At 43.7% G+C, this 19,772-nt stretch overlaps 1 protein-coding gene across 4 annotated transcripts; it reads left to right on the forward strand.

Moving 5' to 3' along the window:
- The first annotated feature begins 1,108 nt into the window (after window positions 1–1,108).
- Window positions 1,109–19,703, forward strand: RABEPK (Rab9 effector protein with kelch motifs). 4 transcript variants are annotated; one of them, XM_019949217.3, is made up of 8 exons: window positions 1,109–1,196; window positions 2,416–2,480; window positions 5,254–5,411; window positions 9,420–9,572; window positions 13,723–13,884; window positions 16,498–16,647; window positions 18,959–19,108; window positions 19,393–19,703. In XM_019949217.3, the coding sequence occupies exons 2-8, from the start codon at window positions 2,428–2,430 to the stop codon at window positions 19,680–19,682; spliced, it is 1,116 nt and encodes a 371-aa protein (XP_019804776.1). In that variant the 5' UTR covers window positions 1,109–1,196; window positions 2,416–2,427; the 3' UTR covers window positions 19,683–19,703. The 4 variants fall into 4 exon arrangements, with proteins under 4 accessions (XP_019804776.1, XP_004313500.2, XP_019804777.1 ...); XM_019949218.3 differs by having other exon boundaries at window positions 1,167–1,212; XM_004313452.4 differs by lacking the exon at window positions 9,420–9,572.
- The last annotated feature ends 69 nt before the right edge of the window (window positions 19,704–19,772 follow it).

Raw genomic sequence — 19,772 nt, forward strand, 5'->3', positions numbered from 1 at the left:
GGGAACCTATGGTTATGAAGGAGACCACAGTAATGTAGATGAATACATCTCACTCACGACTGGTGTCTAGAGTTCATTTACACCTCGGAATAGCATTACATTTTACATACAACCAGCTCTGCGCCAGTCACTGGGCACTAAGCAGTTTATATACATTAGCTCATGTATTCCCCACCATAACCTTGTGACAGAAGTCTTATTAGCTCCATTTACAGACCGGTGACACTGGGGCCCAGAGAAAAGTATCTTCCGCAAAAATAGATATTTCCTTGATGAACTTTTTATTCCTTGCACTTTTTACAAGCGTACCTAGTTATTTGTTTTTCTGTTTAATCTCTCTCTAGTTTGTAAACTCCAGGAGGCCAGGGGCCAGGTTTGCCTGGTTCGGCATAGTGCCTGCTATAGTTACAAACGCGAATTATGGAGTAAGTCAGCTCTTTAGGGCGCCAAAGCTTGAACTGGCCTAAAGACTGCACAGGGGGACTTCCCTGGTGGTCCAGTGGTAAAGAATCCACCATACAATGCAGGGGACGCAGGTTTGATCCCTGGTCAGGGAACTAAGATCCCACATGCCGCAGGGCAGCTAAGCCTGTGCGCCACAACTACTGAGACCGCGTGCCACAAACTACAGAGCCCATGCACCCTGGAGCCTGCGCACCACAACTAGTGAGAAAAAACCCGCAGGCCACAACTAAGATCCTCCGTGCCACAACTAAGACCCGACACATACCCAAATAAATTAATTTAAAAAAAAAAAGACTACGTAGGGAAATTTCACACCTAGGAAAGCACGCTCAACTCTCCCTTTCAGAAACCATTCTAACAACCGCTGGAACTGAAAATATCCTAGCTCCTTTAAAATAGCCCAAGGGATTTGGGTCACCTAACTGGATGCCCAACCCCTGGCATTTCGCTTGTAAGTCGTCTCCAAGTAGCTCTGGCTTACTCAGCCAGGGAGGTAGGGCCCCAGGACGACCCGGCCAGTTTAGTTCTGGAGAAATACACAGCTGGGTCGAACCCAGGCCGCTAGGACCCCTCCCGGCTCCCTTCCAAGAGCGCGCCCTGGGGACCCGGCCCTGGGAGTGGAGAGCGGTTGGCCGGGGCGCTCTTCCGGGGTCTGAAGGAGGGGCGAAGATCCAAGAACCGCCCCTATTGGGGCGGAGCCACGGCCCCAAGACTGGCGTAAGCCGCCGCAGGTAATGCGGTCCGGAGGTAGGGGGGCTCTGGGACCCCGGTTTGAAGCGTTCCCGGGCGGGGTGGGGCGGGGGCGCCGCATCCTTTAAGGGAGTGGAGTTGGGCTGGGTGGAAAGCGCTCGGGAGACCTCCTCTGGCTCTGGCCTAGCCACACTGACGGAAAGGAATCGGCCTGTTCTCTCCTGACCCTGCCTGCTATCCCCTAGCGCTGCCAAGCGGGGATGGGACTGGGGGATGGACCTGGCAGGGGCGACTGCTGGAAGTCCCGGTCCAGGTGAAGTTAACCCCACTGAGCTTTAGGCTTTGGGGACAGCAGTTAGTGACTTAGGCTGAAGATTGGATTTATCCATTCACCTCCCAGAAACCTCATCCATTTTCTTTATTCATTCACTCATCCCTCACTTCTGCTCTATGCCGGGCCTCTTGGTTGGTTCTCTGAATGAATCCGAGAGGCCCAGCTCGCTTGGAATTTAGTCTAGTGGAATTTATTCTAGAATCTAGAGAGTTTTAAATAGATGATTACATTCAGGGTGATCCCTGCAATGACGATAGCTTAATAGATACCTTCAGGTAGAGAATAAAGTAACTTGAGGATGTAAGTGGAAAGCAACAAATCAGGGAAGGTTTCACTAAGGAGGGGACATTTGAACTGGGCTTTGGAGGTTGACTAGGAGTTTTCTAGTTGATCAGAAGGGAAGGGACATTTCAGGTAAGGGAAGCAGCACAGGATGCAAGTTATGAAAGAGCCTGGCATTTTAGGGGAACAAATATAGTAAGAACAGTTCAATATAGCAAGAAATTGTGGTGAGTTCCTGAAAAGAAGGTTGAGACCAGAAGGCTTTGAATGTCATGCTGAAGCCAGGATTTATCCTAGAGTTCAGTATTTCTTGGCCTTTTAAAATGTTTTCTTTTGATAAACATAAATACCTTATGACCTCTGAAAATTATTTTGATATATACCCCTTCCTATGAAAACCACGGACACAGAAAACTTTAGGCAAAAAACAAAAAAACTCTGTAATGGGATTACGAAAGTTGTGTCATAGTTGCCTCCCAAATATAAGTTTATATCAAAAGGTTGGTAATGCTTATTCAAATTAATCAGGCCCTAGAAATTGGTACATCAACAGGAAAATTTTTAAAGAGGCAAGTAACCTGATTTGCTGTGTTTTTTAGGTAGAAGATAATTGTAAATGTCTAAAAAGTACCTTTCTTTCTTAGGCATAGGACACCATGAAGCAGCTGCCAGTCTTGGAGCCTGGAGACAAGCCCAGGAAAGCAACATGGTCTGTAAGGAAGGATTCAAACAAAGAAACACATGAGTTTTTTTTTCATTTATAAGTACTTTACTAACATATTTGATCCTCTATGAAAAAGGGTAGAGTTGAAACTGTCTGTGGTTTCTGGTAATTAGACTCAAACTGTCTGAGAAGGTCTTCAGAGGAAAGGTAGTGGGGCAATAATTATCACAGAGCAGATGTTGATTTTATTAAAATCCATTTGCCAGGAAGAGTAGGGCATTGACCATCTGGCATCTTCAGCTCCAACACTGTGTCTTCCCCCAAGCTCTAACTCATTTGTAAGACTTTCAGGGAATTGGATTTGGATTAAACTGGCTTCACTATTTCTTGAGCGCTTGTTCAACCAACCCTGCGTTCAGCAACTAACACTGGCCTGACAGGGCCAGCCGCTGTGTAGGTGCTGCAGGTACAAAGGTGAATAGTCTCAGTGTAGTGGGGGAACAGTGACTGGTGCTGAAGCAGGATGCACAGAGGGCTGTAGAGAGGAGGCAGTGCTTCTGCAGGACCTTGGAGGAGAGCCCCTGATCTGGCTTCCATGCGTCCACTCTTGCTCTCTACACATCATAAATCTGATCATGGCATTCCCTGGTTTAAAACCTTTTGTGCCTCTCCATTAGTCTTAGGATAAAAACCAGAGTCCTTAAAATGGCCCACTGGGCCCTGCGTGATCTGTCCCTGCCTGTCTTTCCAACCTCAAGTCCCGTTACTCAGCCTTTGTTCTCTTTCTCTTCCTTTAATGTGGCTTGCACTGTCCCACTCAGGAACTGTATGTGCTGGTCCCTCTACCTGGATCATCCTTTGCCCCCATCTTTTGTCCCTCTCTTTGCCCAGCTAACTTCTACTCATACTTCAGATCTCAGTTCAAATGGGGCTCCTTCAGGAAGACTTCTTTGACCACCTCTGTCCCCACCTACCTCTCCTTACAGGGTAGGGTCCCCCTGTGATATGTTCTCATACTATATATCCTGTATATATCCTGTACTCCTTTATAACACAACTGAAATGAAATGGATATTTGGAAATTATCTGTTTAGTGTTTTTCTTCCCAACTAGTCTGTCAGGGCTGTAAAGGCAGGGACTTCTTTTGTCTTATTCACCATGTAGCTGGATGGCTGTGTGCTCTTGAATAAGTCATTTAACCTTTCTAAGCCACAGGTCCTCAGTTGTAAACCTCAGATGATGATAATACTACTGTCCCCAGAGGGGTTTTGTGCAAGTTAAGTGAATCCAGGGTTGTGGCGAAGTTAGCAGCATGCATGGTATGTGGTTAGTAGTCATTCAGGTGACAATGTGGAATGTGTGAATCTGGACATCAGAAGAGAGATCTGGAAAAGAAATAGAGATTTGAAAGTCACTGATGAACATGTACGGTAGATGGGTGGTAATTGAAGCCATCAGTACATATAAAATTGATCAGGCAAGCAAACCTAGACTGAGAAGAGAACTCATGAGGATTGGGAGAAAGCTGGAGGGAAAGGAGTCAGAGAAGGAAACAGAAAGTGCAGCCAGACAGGTGGATAGAGAACCAAATGGAATGGATGTGGGGAAGCCAGGTCAGGAGAAAGGTATGAGAAGGAGGGAAGAGCCAAGAGTACCAAATGTCAGAGAGGACAGATAAGACTGGGCCTGAAAAACAGCTGCAGAGCTTTCTTTTCCAACCAGAAAGCTTGAAGTGTGCTTTCTCAGTCAGCATTCAGAATAACTTTACAGAACAGAATGAATGGATCCTGTATTTGATTTTTCAAAGTCCTAGTTTTGTCTTCCATCAGGTCGAGCTTTATGAGTAATCTGGAAAAGCTCTTAAGAAGCAGTGAATGGGGCTTCCCTGGTGGCGCAGTGGTTAAGAATCCGCCTGCCAATGCAGGGGACATGGGTTTGAGCCCTCGTCCAGGAAGATCCCACGTGCCGCGGAGCAACTAAGCCCGTGCGCCACAACTACTGAGCCTGCGCTCCAGAGCCCGCAAGCCACAACTCCTGAAGCCCGGGCTCCTAGAGCCCGTGCTCTGCAACAAGAGAAGCCACTGCAACGAAGAGTAGCCCCCGCTCACTGCAACCAGAGAAAGCCCGCGCACAGTAACAAAGACCCAGTGCAGCCAAAAATAAATAAATTAAATTAAAAAAAAAAAAAGAATCAGTGAATGATGGAGAATATTACATGGCAGAGGGAAGCATCACTGGCTAGTGGCAAGAGCTTTGGGTCTGTTCTCATGTGATTACACATAAAGCTCTAGCCATGATTAACTGAGTCCTTCCTGCCATGTTACAAGATTGCATCTCATTCTTCACGGGTGAGAACTATTGCTGTCTTCATTTTACAAATGAGGAAACTAAGGTTCAGAAAGGTAAAGTGACTTCCAAAAGAGCACACATCAAGAAAGCACTTGAACTGGGACTTGAGCTAGGTCTGTCTGAATTTGCAAATCATGTTCATAACTACCATCCTGTGCCAGGACACACACTGGACATTTCTGGGTATCAGTTTCCCCCTCTACCAAATGGGGACAATTACTAGCCCAGGGCATCCCCACTAAGTTAATGTGAGATGAAAGTAGTGACAAAATTGAAAAGTCAAAGATTATGTGCAAAGGGAAGGTACTGTTCATTAATTAGGAAAATGCTGCTTTGCTGGACATGATCTAAAATGACCGTGTATGTATAAGACCCTTCATTCTGGTGACTGTTCCATGAGGAATGCAAAGAATATACTGCTGCATTTATTCTCTGCTCAGGCCTCCTGAATATACCCTCCCTTTGGCAGGTACACCTTGACCCCGGTTGGAGACAGTCCCTGTGCTCGAGTTGGCCATAGCTGCTCATATTTACCCCCTGTTGGTGATGCCGAGAGAGGGAAGGTCTTCATTGTTGGGGGAGCAGATCCAAACGGGAGCTTCTCAGATGTGCACACCATAGATCTGGGTAAGACCAACAGCTGTGGGGAATTCCCTGGCGGTCCAGTGGTTGGGACTCTGCACTTCTACTGCAGTTTGATCCCTGGTCGAGGAACTGGAATCCTGCATGCCACTCGGCGTGGCCAGAAAAAAAAAAAGGCCAGCAGCTGCGGAGCACATACCCTATATGGCCAGAGAGCAGGACTTTGTGCTGCCGGCCATGACCATTCCTAAGACTATCAGTTCAGACCAGACAGTAGGGTTTTTCTCTGAGAAAATGAATGTCACTGAGAGGTCCCTAAGGTCCACCCAACCAAGACCACCTTGATTTGGGGGAAAGAGCCCATATGGAGCCCTGGATAACCAGCCATTCATTCATCAACTATTTCTCTGGGAGGCATTGATGCCTCCACCTCTTCTATCCACGTAGCCAATTAATCACCAAATTCTAAATATCTTTTATTTTCATCCATGTCTGTCCATTTGCACTGCTACTACTGTAGTCGAAGCATCATTATCTTTCAGCTAGACTGTTACAACAGCCTCCTCACTGGTCTGCCTGCTTCCAAGTTTACCTCATGTACACTGCATTTTCCATACTTAGCCGAGTATTTTCTAAAATATAAATCTGATCACGTCACTCCCCAATTTCAGGCTATCCCCAACTTCATTTCTTAGCTCCCCCAAACCCACACTTGCTCCACTGAATATCCTTCAGTTCCTTGAACTCTTTTGGTCTCCAACCCTTTGCATATACAGTAAGTGCCCTACATAAGAATGAGTTATTTTCCAAGAGCTCACTCGTAAGTCCAGTTTGTTCATTTTTTTCCTTAATTTTTTATTTTTGGCTGAGTTGGGATTTTTCATTGCTGCGTGTGGGCTGCACGTGGGCTTTCTCTAGTTGCGGCAAGCAGGGGCTGCTCTTCATTGCAGTGCACGGGCTTCTCACTGCGGTGGCTTCTCTTGTTATGGAGTGCGGGCTCTAGGTGCACGGGCTTCAGCAGTTGTGGCTCGTGGACGCTAGAGTGCAGGCTCAGTAGTTGTGGTGCACGGGTTCAGTTGCTCCACGGCATGTGAGATCCTCCTGGACCAGGGCTCGAACCCATGTCCCCTGAATTGGCAGGCGGATTCCTAACCACTCCGCCACCAGGGAAGCCAATCCAATTTGTTCTTAAGTCCAACAAAGTTAGCCTAGGTACCCAACTTTTACAGATAACGCCAGACATGTGAACAAACTTATGTGATTTGGACATGCGAATGCACGTTTACATCTTTGAAAGTTTGCAGCTCAAAGGTTCGTATGTAGGGGACTTACCGTATTGTTCCCTCTGCTTGGAAGGCTCTTCCTTTTCCTTATCATCTGGCTACTATTCATCTGTCAGATCCCAGTTAAATGACACTTTCATCAGGAACCTTGCCCTGATACATCTGCCACTAGTTTAGGACTAGTTTAGGCACTGCCACTGTAAAGGAGAGACTCTTCTGTTTTCCTTCTCTATTCCCATGCCTCCTCTCAACACTAGTCTTCCGTACTTCCCTTCTGACTGACAGATGTGTGGGGATTTTCCCCCACACCAAATAATTCTGCAACACCAGCTGGACGTCCTACAACTCAGTTCAGTTCTGCCTGGAATTAGCATCCTATTCCACAGATGAAGGGCTCAGTCCACGAGACTCTCCCTGCTCCCCTTCAGATGCCAATCACAAGTCCACCTGTGCTTCTGACCGACCAACTATAAATGGAAGGTTCCCATGTCACCTGCCTCAGGTTCCATTAATTTGCTAGAGAGGCTCACAGAGTTCAGGAAAATAGCCAGATAGAAGAGATGCATAGGGCAAAGTATGTGGGAAGAGGCATTTCGTGCCCTGTCCAGGTGCCCCACCTTTGCAATACCTCCATGAGTTCACCAGCCTGGAAGCTCTTGCAACCCCTCCTTTTTTTATGGAGGGATAATTGAGTAAGTTATGACCATTGGTGGCTCTCTCCTCTCCCCGGAGTTGGGGGTAGGGGGCATTGTCTGGGGCTGAAAAGTTCTAACCCCGTAATGTCATGGTTAGTTCCCCTGGCAACCAGCTGCCATCCTTAGGGGCTTTCCAAAAGTCACCTCATTAACATGAACTCAGGTGTGGTTGACTGGGGATTTGTTATCAATAATAAAAGACACCTTTATCAGTCTTATCACTTAGGTCGTCACAGGGATTTTCAGAGCTCTGTGCCTGGAACAGATGAAGACCAAATATGTATTTCTTAATGTAAATCACCATGACACAACCACTCTCTGTGTTTCCATAGTATCCTGTACTTTCCCATCTTTATCCCCCTTCACAGCCCTTTTCACATGTGATTGTTTGTTGTCTGTCTTTTATATTGCTTCTCATTGTATCCCCAGCCATTACCACAGGGCCTGGCACAGAGTAGGTGCTTTATAAGTATTTGGATGAATGAATGAGTGACTACTATGTACCACACAATGGCAGAAGAAAATTGGTGTTTTGTTACATGTTTTGTTAGGTCTGTGTGTAATGTTGCTGTCTGCTGTTGTGGGTTTTTTTTTAAATAAATTTATTTATTTTATTTTATTTATTTTTGGGTGCGTTGCGTCTTCGTTGCTGTGCGTGGGCTTTCTCTAGTTGTGGTGAGCGGGGGCTACTCTTCGTTGCGGTGCATGGGCTTCTCATTGCGGTGGCTTCTCTTGTTGCGGAGCACGGGCTCCAGGTGCGCAGGCTCAGTAGTTGTGGCTGGCGGGCTCTAGAGCGCAGGCTCAGTAGTTGTGGCCCACGGGCTTAGTTGCTCCGGGGCATGTGGGATCTTCCCAGAGCAGGGCTCGAACCCGTGTCCCCTGCATTGGCAGGCGGATTCTTAACCACTGCGCCACCAGGGATGCGCCTGTGTATTGTTTTGATCTCAGTTGTTTACTAACCAAATGTGCAGGAGAGTCTACATGTAAAACTTGAAGTGGTTTGGCCTCTCTTGATAATCTTGGAAGATCTGACATCCGTATGCCTGTATGTCTACATGGTGACAGTTTTTTGCAACTGAGCTGCCACCTATCAGTGGGGCTCTCATTCTCCAATTTCCTCCAATCTTCTGTAGGCATTTGAATTTCTATACCCTGCACTAAGAAATCAAAGGTAAATTAAATCTCTTTCAGCTCTCAAGAAGCTTGCTGTCTAGTACAGTTACAATTCTTTCGTGACCTATTACTAGCTTTGTGACTCTGGCTAAACCACCTAAACCATCTGGACTTCAGTGTCCCATAAAACAGGGATAATAACTTGCTTCACTTGGCACTTGTAATGATGTAACAAGATAATGCCTGTAAAGGTCATATGTAAGTGGTTTACTAATTAAAATAACTAATAAGTTAGGTATTAAGTCTGTGAAATTGTTTTAGCTAGAAGTCATTTACTTGCAGGTAATAGAAACTCTCTTAAACCAGCAAAAAAAAAAAAGAAAGAATGAGAATCCAAAGGTAGAAGATTTGGCCTAGCCTCAGGAGAGAGTGGAAGCAAGAATTAGAAAGCTGTCAAAAACCATCTACTTCCTCCCTCACTGTCTTTGGAGAGATCTGCTTCTTTATGTAGATGTTTCATTCTTCTCTTCCCCATACTTTGGCTTTCTCTCCTTCTCCACACATGGTAGAAGATGGCCACCCAAACCCAGAAATCTGTTTGAATTCCAAATTCTTGGGAGAGAGGATCTGATTGGCCCATTTTGGGTCCAGTGACTACCTTTGACCCTATCAGTTAAGGCTAGAAAGTCAAGGTATAGTATAACCAAGTCTCCTGGGATCTATCCCTGGGGTTGGGAGAGTGGGGACAGTTCCCATAGAAGAGGGTTTATGGATGAGTCAGACGCCCCCCCCAAGTGTCTGATATAAAAATTTTTGGAGGTTGACCACATTCCCTTTAAGTGATCTGATGGTTGTTCACTTATGCTTTTGACCCTTTTCTCCTCAGTACCCTCCCCCAAGTTTGTCAACCAGTATAAGCCATTGGCAGCCCCAGTCTAGGAACTGGGTGAAATGTTTTCTAGGAACGCACCAGTGGGATTTAGCCACCTCGGAGGGCCTCTTGCCCCGGTACGAGCATGCCAGCTTTGTTCCCTCCTGCACACCTCACAGCATCTGGGTGTTTGGAGGTGCCGACCAGTCAGGTAATCGAAATTGCCTACAAGTTCTGAATCCTGGTAAGTAGCCAAAGGTTATTTATTTACCAAAATGGATAAATAAATCCAATTCCAATACCTGTACCAAAGCGCATTTGGATTGTACTGACTAATCCGCTTGACTTTGCTGACCTCATAGAAAATAGAAATTTTAACTTTTGGCAGAATCTGAAAAGAATAGAGTTACATTTTGTTTTCCTCGTAACGTGTACAAATTATCCATTTCTTAAAAGCCAAAGCTGGATGAGGCTTCAGAGAAAAGCTATGCCAAGTGGGCAACCCAGGTCCCACAAGGGGAAGTGACTTTCCTAAAGTCACCAGGGAGCCAGGGACTGGGGCAGGCTAGAACCCAAATCACCTACATCGGAGGTCTCAAATGGGGGCGATGGTGCCCCCCAGGGGACAGTTGGCTACGTCACACCTCGGGGCAGGGAATCAAGTGGGTAGAGGCCAGAGTCGCTGCCATACATCCTGTAATGCACAGGAAGGCCCCTCACAATAAAGAATTATATGGTCTAAAATGTCAGTAGTGCCAAAGTTAAGAAACCCTGATCTAGATCCTCCTAGTATGTTTCTTTTAGTCAGAAAGTGCAAAGCTCCTGACAAGTCTCACTGGCAGTTTTATCATAGAGGAAGCAGTTTGGGGACATCACTACTGCGAGGATGTTGCTGAACCACCCATGGGAGGTGGACCTGACTTTTTGTCAGTTAAAAACATTTTTTGTGGTTGTTTTTCTCTTTATAAATATAGTTTATATTCATTGTAAAATATTTGAAAAGTGTAAATAAGTGGACAAAAGCCATCCACAATCCTGTGACCTAAGGCTATTAATAACAGTTCTGTGTACTTCCTTTCTGTCTTTTCTCTGCATTTTTATAAACCTGAGATCATCCTGTTTCACCACTACGCTCTTGTATCTTTTTAATTTCATAATTAGCACAGAAATAATTCCCTATTAATAAGGCTTTGTTGAAATCATTTTTAATGGCTGAATCACACTTTTTAAAGATTTTTTTAAATTTATTTAATTTATTTTCGGCTGCATTGGGTCTTAGTTGCGGCACATGGGATCTTTTGTTGTGGCGCATGGGCTTCTCTCTAGTTGTGGCGTGTGGGTTTTCTCTCTCTAGTTGTGGCGCGCGGGCTCCAGGGCACATGGGCTCTGTAGTTTGCGGCATGCGGACTCTCTAGTTGAGGCGCGAGGGCTTAGTTGCCCCGTGGCATGTGGGATCTTAGTTCCCTGACCAGGGATCGAACCCGCATCCCCTGCTTTGTAAGGTGGATTCTTTACCACTGTACCACCAGGGAAGTCCCTCAATTTTTATGACAATACCATAATTCCCCGGTTGTTTTTTTTTTTTTAACATATAGGTTGTCTTCAGATTTTTATCATTATAAATAACAAAGCATTGAACATCTTTGTTCAGAAATCATTGACTGTATTTCAGATTATTGCCTTAGGTAGGGGCTTCCCTGGTGGCGCAGTGGTTAAGAATCTGCCTGCCAATGCAAGGTATACGGGTTCGAGCCCTGGTCCGGGAAGATGCCACGGAGCAACTAAGCCCGTGCCACAACTACTGAGCCTGCGCTCTAAAGCTTGCGAGCCACAACTACTGGGCCCACTCACTACAACTACTGAAGCCCGCGCACCTAGAACCCCTGCTCTGCAACAAGAGAAGCCACCTCAACGAGAAGCCTGCGCACCGCAACGAAGAGTAGCCCCCGCTCGCTGCAAGTAGAGAAAGCCCACACGCAGCAACAAAGACCCAAAACAGCCAAAAATAAGTAAATAAAAAGAAAAAAAAAGTTCTTCCATGTTTTTAAAAAAAAAGAATTATTGTCTTAGAGCTCATGCCCAGAAATAAAATAACTGGATAAAACACTGGACTTTAAGGATTTTAGTACATGCTATCAAATTGCTCTCCAGAAAGATTTTTTTTAAACTTTTTTTCTTTTTGGCTGCACTGCATGGCTCGCGGGATCTCAGTTCCCCAACCAGGGATTGAACGCAAGCCACGGCAATGAAAGCCCAGAATCCTAACCACTAGACCACCAGGGAATTCCCTATCCAGAAAGATTTTTTTCAACTTATCCTCTCTCCAACTGTGTTTAATTGTTCTTGTTTCACTCCTGACCAGTATCGAATTTATCATTTTTAAGCACTGCTAATTTGATAGGCAAAAACCTCCTTGTATCTAATTGTTTAAATATGCATTTTGTTAATTACTAGGAATCTGGACATTTTTCACATAACAGTCAACTCTTGCCCAGTTCCCTCTATCGATAACAGATTTATTTTTACAACAGCTGGTCTTTTGTCATTTTGGGATAGTAACAGTTCCTACCTTGTTAAGTTTGGCAAGAATTTAAATTAACTCAAATCTGGCACATACTTAATAATTGTTGTTGTGGTTGATGTAGCTATGGTTCGACAGATGGAAATCAGTTCTAGATTGGATGGAGATCAGTTCCTTTGATTTTCAATGATGGCATCTATTTAAATAAAATAGTGAGAATTTGGAAAGCTTTTGTCAAAGGAATTGATTTTCCACCAGATCCTTTTTCTCTCCTAGAAAGTATAGTTTGACACCATGCCCAAGAAATATGAAAGATGTAGGGGAATCATTAGTTGCTTTTGTTACTAAGGCGAGTCCCTCAGCTGGCTTAGGACTCCTTTCGTATTATTTGTGCTAACATTTGGCTTGGTAGCCACACCAGGATCCCAGGATCTTCTGAACTTGGAGGTTGTGCCCCTTCTAACTCTCCCTAAAATCCAAAAACTACCCAAGACCTGTAGCTATAGAGACAATTACATTATGCTTTGTTTTGGGGTTGGTTTGTTTTTTGTCCATGCAGCTTGCAGGTCTTAGTACCCCAATCAAGGATCGAACCCGTGCCCCCTGCAGTGGAAGTGTGGAATCTTAACCACTGGACCACCAGGGAAGTCCCCATTATGTTTTGGATATAGGCTGAGACTTGTTTGGTCTCCAGGTTCATGTTTTGAGTCCTACACATATTACACATGCTTCGTGCACCACTTTGTATTACTGAATGAAGACCTTTACAAAAGGCACAGAATTTCCCGGGCAAGAAATAATTCCTGGGAATTCCCTGGCACTTTCACTGCCGTGGGGTCAGGTTCAATCCCTGATTGAGGAACTAACATCCCACAAGCCATGTGGCACAGGAGGGAAGGAGGAAGGGAGGGAGGAAGAATTCCTGGTGTGTTGTAGTGGAATAAGTATGGGAGTTTTGACAGATCTGTGTTCAGAGCCCTGCTCTCCTACTCACTAACACTGTGACCTGGGAGAAAGGATTTAGACTTTCTGAGCTTCAGTTCCCTCATCTGCAAAGTGGAGATACTTTCCGTCCGCCTCCCAGGGTTGACTGAGGATGTTGGGGATGGCAGAGTGCTCAGGGCAATGATTCCGCACAAGGGAGGTGCTCAGTTACTGCTTGTGTTTCTATAAAATTCATGCTTCATTCTGGAAAGAAATAAGCTTCTGTCCACCTACCCACGTGGTGAAATTTTATTCTCAAGTCAGAAGAGTGGAAAATACATAGATCTTGGTGGTGTTGAAACAGAATTTGAATCCCAACTCAGCCATTTACTAGCCATGTAACCTTAAATGAGTGACTTAATCTGTCTCTGCTTCAATTCCTTATCTGTAAAATAAGGAAACTAGTATTTATTTAGTACTTACTGTGTAGTAGGGACAATTACTGCTACTACTGAAACTGTAATAATATTGTCTACTTTCTTTTAATGGCCACATATCCTGAGAAACTTGGCACATTTAGTTTCTTGCATCTAGTGGGAATGAGTTTTAGCAGCTGTTGGGCTCCTCTGAATGGGCACAGGGCAGGGTAGTCAGTCCATCAAAGGGGAAGAGGGTTCAGAGAGGATGTTTGAAGGCCTCCAAAAACAAACTGGCCTCATTCTTAATTGTACTTGTGACTTTTCAGTCTTGGGAATTTGGGTCTATCTGGGCAAACTCTAAGTATTGCCCCCTACCCCTCCTTGAATTTGGTGGCATGAGATCCCCGCCTAGACCTAAACTGTCTGCCTTAAGGATTGGGGTTTGCAAAGTGACCTTGCCCAGCCCCAGAGTTGATGTCAGAGGCCCCTCAGCCTGGATGTTTTAGATACCTACCTTCTCTGTGGACCAGAAACGAGGACTTGGACTATGCCAAAGGTGACCAGCCCACCACCATCCCCAAGAACGTTCCACACGTCATCGGCAACCATCGGAAACCAGCTGTATGTCTTTGGGGGCGGAGAGAGAGGCGCCCAGCCCGTGCAGGATGTGAAGCTGCATGTGTTTGATGCAAGTATGGACTCGGGGGAACCCTGGGGCTGCCACTTACCTGGTCGGGGTTACCCCGGCCTGCAGCTTACCCGATGTAGGAAGCAGAGGTTAGAATATGACAACCTGGCTGTGTGTCTCACTTCTAGACTTCTGCAGTATATCTCTTAGCTGATATCTTCTACCCATAGCAAAATTTGCATTTAAAAAGGAATAATTTGATCAATTAAAAAAATTTAAACAGTATAGTTTATAAAACAAAAAAGTAAAATGTTGCCCCTTACACCTTTCCTTCCCACTCCCCAGACAGAGGTAAACACTGTTAGCCATTCCTAATGTCTACCTCCAGATTTTTCTGTGCAATTATAAATCATATGCACATGTGTTTATGAACATCTATGAATTTTCTATGGATTTTGAAATTATATGAAAACTTTAAAACACACACATAGAATTATTAAATTATAAGTGTTGGTCTGCCTCTTACTTTTGCAGGTCTAAGGGTAGATCTTAGTACTAGTCGAAAGTATAAACTTTGAAGCCATAGGACAGGAACTCAAGACCAGATCTGACATCTAGTTTCTGTATTACTTAAGACTAATTTCTTAATCTCTCTAGTGTGTAAAATAGAGATAGTAATAGTGCCTACCACAAAGAGTTGGAAAGATTAAATGAGATAATGTGATACAGTGCATAGCACAGTGCCTGACACATAGGAAGCACCTAATAAATAATCACTGTATTATCATTATTATTCCTTCATTTAATCACACATCATGGATCTTTCCTAAGTCAGAAATCTCCTTGCAAAGCATATCTTTCTGTGGGAATCCCTATTCATTCAGTCATTTTCCTATTGACTGACATTTTGCTGACAGTGTTACAGTGTATATATACATTAATTTCTGTACATGTTACAACATTTAATATGGACTAGATGCTAGGAAGTGGAATTACGTAGGGTCAAAATGGTATGAACATTTAAAATTGTGAGACCTCTTGCCAAATTTTTGTCTAAGTAGTATTTATTTACATTTCTTCCTCTTATTAGTGGGCATTTATGAATACTTTACAAATATTCATAGCACAAATATTCATGTCACAAATAGCATGTGACAAAAATAATTTTCATGTGTGTTTTTGCAGCCTTTTTTGAGAAAAGGCAATAAGCAAAATTTCAAACTTAAAAAGTTTAAGAATTAAGACACGTCACAGTATGACTTTATCCAGAAAGAATGAACTGTGTGATTCCTTTAAAGCGGTTTTAAATTGTTAAATAATATTGGTTTTGAATATATAAAACTGTAAGAGAAAAAAATATATATGTATATATATATAAAGTACTGTCACCCCAAAATTGTTAACATTTCAGTACAACTTTGGTGTACTTTGGTGTACACCCCAAAATTGTTAACATTTCAGTACAACTATGGTGGTTTTTTTTTTTTGAATAGCAGAGATAATTCTAGGTGTACTATTTGTATCCTGTATTTTTCACTTAAGCATTTCTCCTGTAATCACAAAGTTCTTTCAATGTTTTTAATGAATACATAGTATTCTATCATGACTGTAGCAATAACTCACCCATTCACCTGTTGATGGACTTAGGCTATTTCCAATTCTTCTCTATTACAAACAATGCTGTGGTAAACATATTTATGCATAAACTTTTTCTGATTATTTCAAATTGTATTCTTTGGGACTCTAGGGGCTCCTTGAGCAACCTTCAGGCATGTCACAAACGGTAATTCAGAGATAAGTTGTTTGGCAGGCTTTTGTCTCAGATAATTTTTGTAGCACTCCTTTAAGACTTATCTGGTATGTTGAAATGATTAATTTTCCTGAATTCTATATATGTACAATTTTTAAGATATGAAGGGTTTTCAACACGTAAAATACATCTGCACTATTTGGATCATACCCATATTAATAACTCTCATGTATTGAGTACTTTCTCTGTGCCTGTGCTTTCCGTATATTATCTCATTTAATCCACGCTTCAACCCTGAGAGGTAGGTATTATCAGGTAATTTCTCCTCATTTTACAACTACAGAAACTGAAGCTTATAGAAGTAATTGGTGCAAGGCCACATAGTTATTCAATGAAATAACCTGGTTTTAACTCCAAATCCCATGCTCTAACCATTATCCTATACAACCACTTCAGGAGGCCCTGCTAACTTTAAAAGTAGTCTATTTTTTTCTCCACCCTTCCAGCAAATCAATTAAGAATATTGTCTTAAAAAAGAGAAAACTCAAAAAAAAAAAAAGAGAAAACTCTGAAGCCCTGTCCCAGAAGAAGTAGATTCATTCTTTTTAACTCTGTGGCAGTTCTAGGTTGAAGAAACTTAAGGGAGGTCTTTTTTTAATTCAAAGCAAGAAGTGGTTCCTTATTGCCCAGTAGAAGGGGCAGGCATATTAGGCAGTGAATTCTCCAGCCCTGGATGTGTACCAGTAGAGGCTGTAAAGGCTGTGGATGGAAGGAGGCCTGGGTTGGGTTGGCAAGTTGCAGTGAATGACCCCCCAGGTCCCTTTCTGCTTGGAGCATCTCTGCTTACTGGGAGGTGAGGCTTGGTATATTTCTCGGGTTCTTGCTTCATAGCTTTGTCATCTAACGTCGCTGAATTTATTTTTCTAGATACCCTGACCTGGTCACAACCAGAGACACTTGGAAAACCTCCATCCCCCCGGCATGGTCATGTGATGGTGGCAGCAGGGACAAAGCTCTTCATCCATGGAGGCTTGGCAGAGGACAGCTTCTATGATGATCTCCATTGCATTGATATCAGTAAGTAGGGTGGAGGGCATGGGGGCTTGTCTGCTTAAGATTGAATAAAATAGCTTTGATTGACTAGAGCCTTGCTCTTGACCAGCCAGCAGAATCTTCACTAGATTCTGTGAAATGTGGCCTGAATAATAATAAGAAATAATAATAACAATAAAAGCAGGTATTTCTGTTTGCCATGTACCTACCCATTCATTATTTCTTATCCTTCCAACAACCCTGCTCTTTCATTAAAATTCATTATGCTTTGTGTTTCCCGACTGGATTTCTTTCAAGCAGTACCCATTAACCCCATGGATAACTTCTAGAGTGTGTCTGGAGGTGGACAACCAGAACTGTCACGCTAAATTTTTAAGAACACAGAGAAAAGGAAAGTTAGTGATAACATGAGAATTGTCTTTAAGTGTCTGAAGAGCTGATGTGCCCTAGAGAGCCTGGACTATTTCTGGATCATTCTTGCAGACTATGAGCTCCTTTAGGGCAAAGACTTCGTCTCTTTTTTTCCGCCAGTGTATTTCCAGCATTGAGCACAGTGTCTGGCAGGTCTTGAGTGATGAGTACATATCTGTTAAGAGTAGACAGATAGGGACTTCCCTGGTGGTCCAGTGGTTAAGACTCCACGCTTCCACTGCAGGGGGCATGGGTTCGATCCCTGGTTGGGGGACTGAGATCCTGTATGCCGCACAGTGCAGCCAAAAAATTTAAAATATTTTTTTAAAAAAGTGGACAGATGAACAAATGAATATGTTCTGCGTTGCTCCAGACGACAGGAATTGGAATTATGGGCAGAATGCATGAGAACTGCTGTGCAATGTATCGGGCTACCTTGCCAAACAATAGGTTCTCTGGTTTGGTGACATCTGAGGCCAGCTGATACTGGCTGGGATTCCTGCATTGCCTAGGATATTTGGCTGGACTGGGTGATTCTCCCTTCCAACTCTGAGTTGCTGGACCCCTGCCTTGAACTGACAGATGGAAAATATCTTCACAGAAGCATTCCTTGCAAGCAGTCAAACAGAGTTTTAATGCTTATTTTTTTTTTTTTTTAAATTTTTTTTTTAATTTAGCTTTTTGGCTGCCTTGAGTTTTAGTTGAGGCACACAGGATCTTCATTGCAGCATGTGGGATCTTTCATTGCAGTGCACGGGCTTCTCTCTAGTTGTGGCGTGTGGGTTTTCTCTTCTCTAGTTGCGATGCATGGGCTCCAGAGAGCGTGGGCTCTTGTAGTTTGTGGCACGGGGGTTCTCTAGTTGAGGCGCGCGAGCTCAGTAGTTGCAGCGCATGGGCTTTGTTGCCTCACAGCATGTGAGATCTTAGTTCCCTGACTAGGGATCAAACCTGCATCCCCTGCATTGGAAGGTGGATTCTTTACCACTGGACCACAAGGGAAGTCCCTTAATGCTTATTTTAAAAAAGAAAGTCCTTTTCTCTTATGCAAGGAACTACTTCCTAACTATTTTTCCTCCTTTCCAGCCCAGGTAGTTCTCTAAAACCTAAAATCCAGCGATATCCTGCCTCATTTAAATTCTTGTCTGAAAAGTTGCAACTACCTGCAGAAATAGGTTGGAAATAGGTGCTGAGGCAGCACATTACAGCATAGAGAACACAGGTTTTGGAGTCAGACCTGAGTACAATTCTAGCTCTGCCACCTGCTAGCTGTGGGATCTCCGACAAGTCTCTTTCCCTCTCTAATCCTATTTCTTCATCTTTAAGAAGGTAGGCAGAAGTAATAGCAATTGCATACCGCTATTAAGAGAATGAAGTAAGCAAGATACTTAAAGTGTCTAGCCAGTACTCACAAAGTTGCTTTTTAAGGACCTGTATTTCAAACATGCACGTGTGTGCACATACAGGCATGCTTGCACACACAAAACACACACACACACACACACACACACACACACACACACACACACACACACACACACACACACACACACACACACACACACACACACACACACACAGTTGGAACCTCACCTACTTCTGGGCTCCAAAATACTTAATGGTGATGGTCACCAAAGACTGGATCACATTCCTCAGTGTGCTCCAAAGACCACCCACATCAGAATCACCTGGGATGCTTGTTAAAATTATGGATTACTGAGCCCCTCCCTCCCTCCCTAGACTAGCCAAACGGAATTTCAGCTCCCCCAGTGATTTTTGTGCACACCAGACCTTGCTATAGGATCTCTCAGAGCTCTCAGTGAATGAAGTTCAGTGATTGGTTTGCAAACTGCAGGAGTCTGACAGGTTAAGTCGGAAACCACAGTCTAGGCCATGTTGTACCTAAACACTTTCTATCTCTTGGCAGGTGACATGAAGTGGCAGAAGCTAAGTCCCACTGGGGCAGCTCCCACAGGCTGTGCTGCCCACTCAGCTGTGGCTGTAGGAAAGCACCTGTATATCTTTGGAGGGATGACTCCCACTGGAGCCCTGAGCACAATGTACCAGTATCACATAGGTGAGCAGGTGGTGTTCATTGTGAGTCTTTAAGCAAATGTGACCATTCTTTGAAAAGTATCACAATGCTTTTTGGTCTTTCATTTTGGTCCCTCCACATCTAAATCCGAAAGAATGACAACCAAACTTTTAGGGAATGACATCATCAAAGCAGTAACAGTGCCATTAGGGGTTTTTCCCTTTTATTTCCTGTTTCTGTTAGGGCTCAGGTGATACAGCACATCACAGAGCATTTCTGGAAATTTCTTAACACAGACCCTTTTCTTTTTTTTTTTTCCAAAATAGAAAAGCAGCATTGGACCTTGCTTAAATTTGATACTTTTCTACCCCCTGGACGATTGGACCATTCCATGTGTATCATTCCATGGCCAGTGACATGTACTGAGAAAGAAGATTCAAATTCTGCCACTCTAAACTGTGCTGCTGAGAAAGGGGATTCCACTGAGAAAGGAGTAACCCAAGGTGGTGACTCTCACGAAGAAGGTCAGACTGACACACTACTCTGTTTTGTGTTTGGTGGGATGAATACGGAAGGGGAAATCTATAATGATTGTATTGTGACTGTAGTTGATTAATAAAACCACATTTTTACTACTTTTAGATGTCAATTACTTTCAGAAAAGTTAAATGAAACCTTAGTTGTTTCATACCTCCAAAATCTTCTG

This window comes from Tursiops truncatus, chromosome 6 (assembly GCF_011762595.2).
Source record: "Tursiops truncatus isolate mTurTru1 chromosome 6, mTurTru1.mat.Y, whole genome shotgun sequence".
NCBI classification, from domain to species: Eukaryota; Metazoa; Chordata; class Mammalia; order Artiodactyla; family Delphinidae; genus Tursiops; species Tursiops truncatus.

Bases quoted from the DNA above. Each gene is read 5' to 3' on its own strand.
- RABEPK (XM_019949217.3), top strand. From the start codon at position 2,428: ATGAAGCAGCTGCCAGTCTTGGAGCCTGGAGACAAGCCCAGGAAAGCA. The intron at 2,481-5,253 runs GTCTGTAAGGAA...TCCCTTTGGCAG, and splicing joins AAGCCCAGGAAAGCAACATG to GTACACCTTGACCCCGGTTG. The intron at 16,648-18,958 runs GTAAGTAGGGTG...ATCTCTTGGCAG, and splicing joins TCTCCATTGCATTGATATCA to GTGACATGAAGTGGCAGAAG.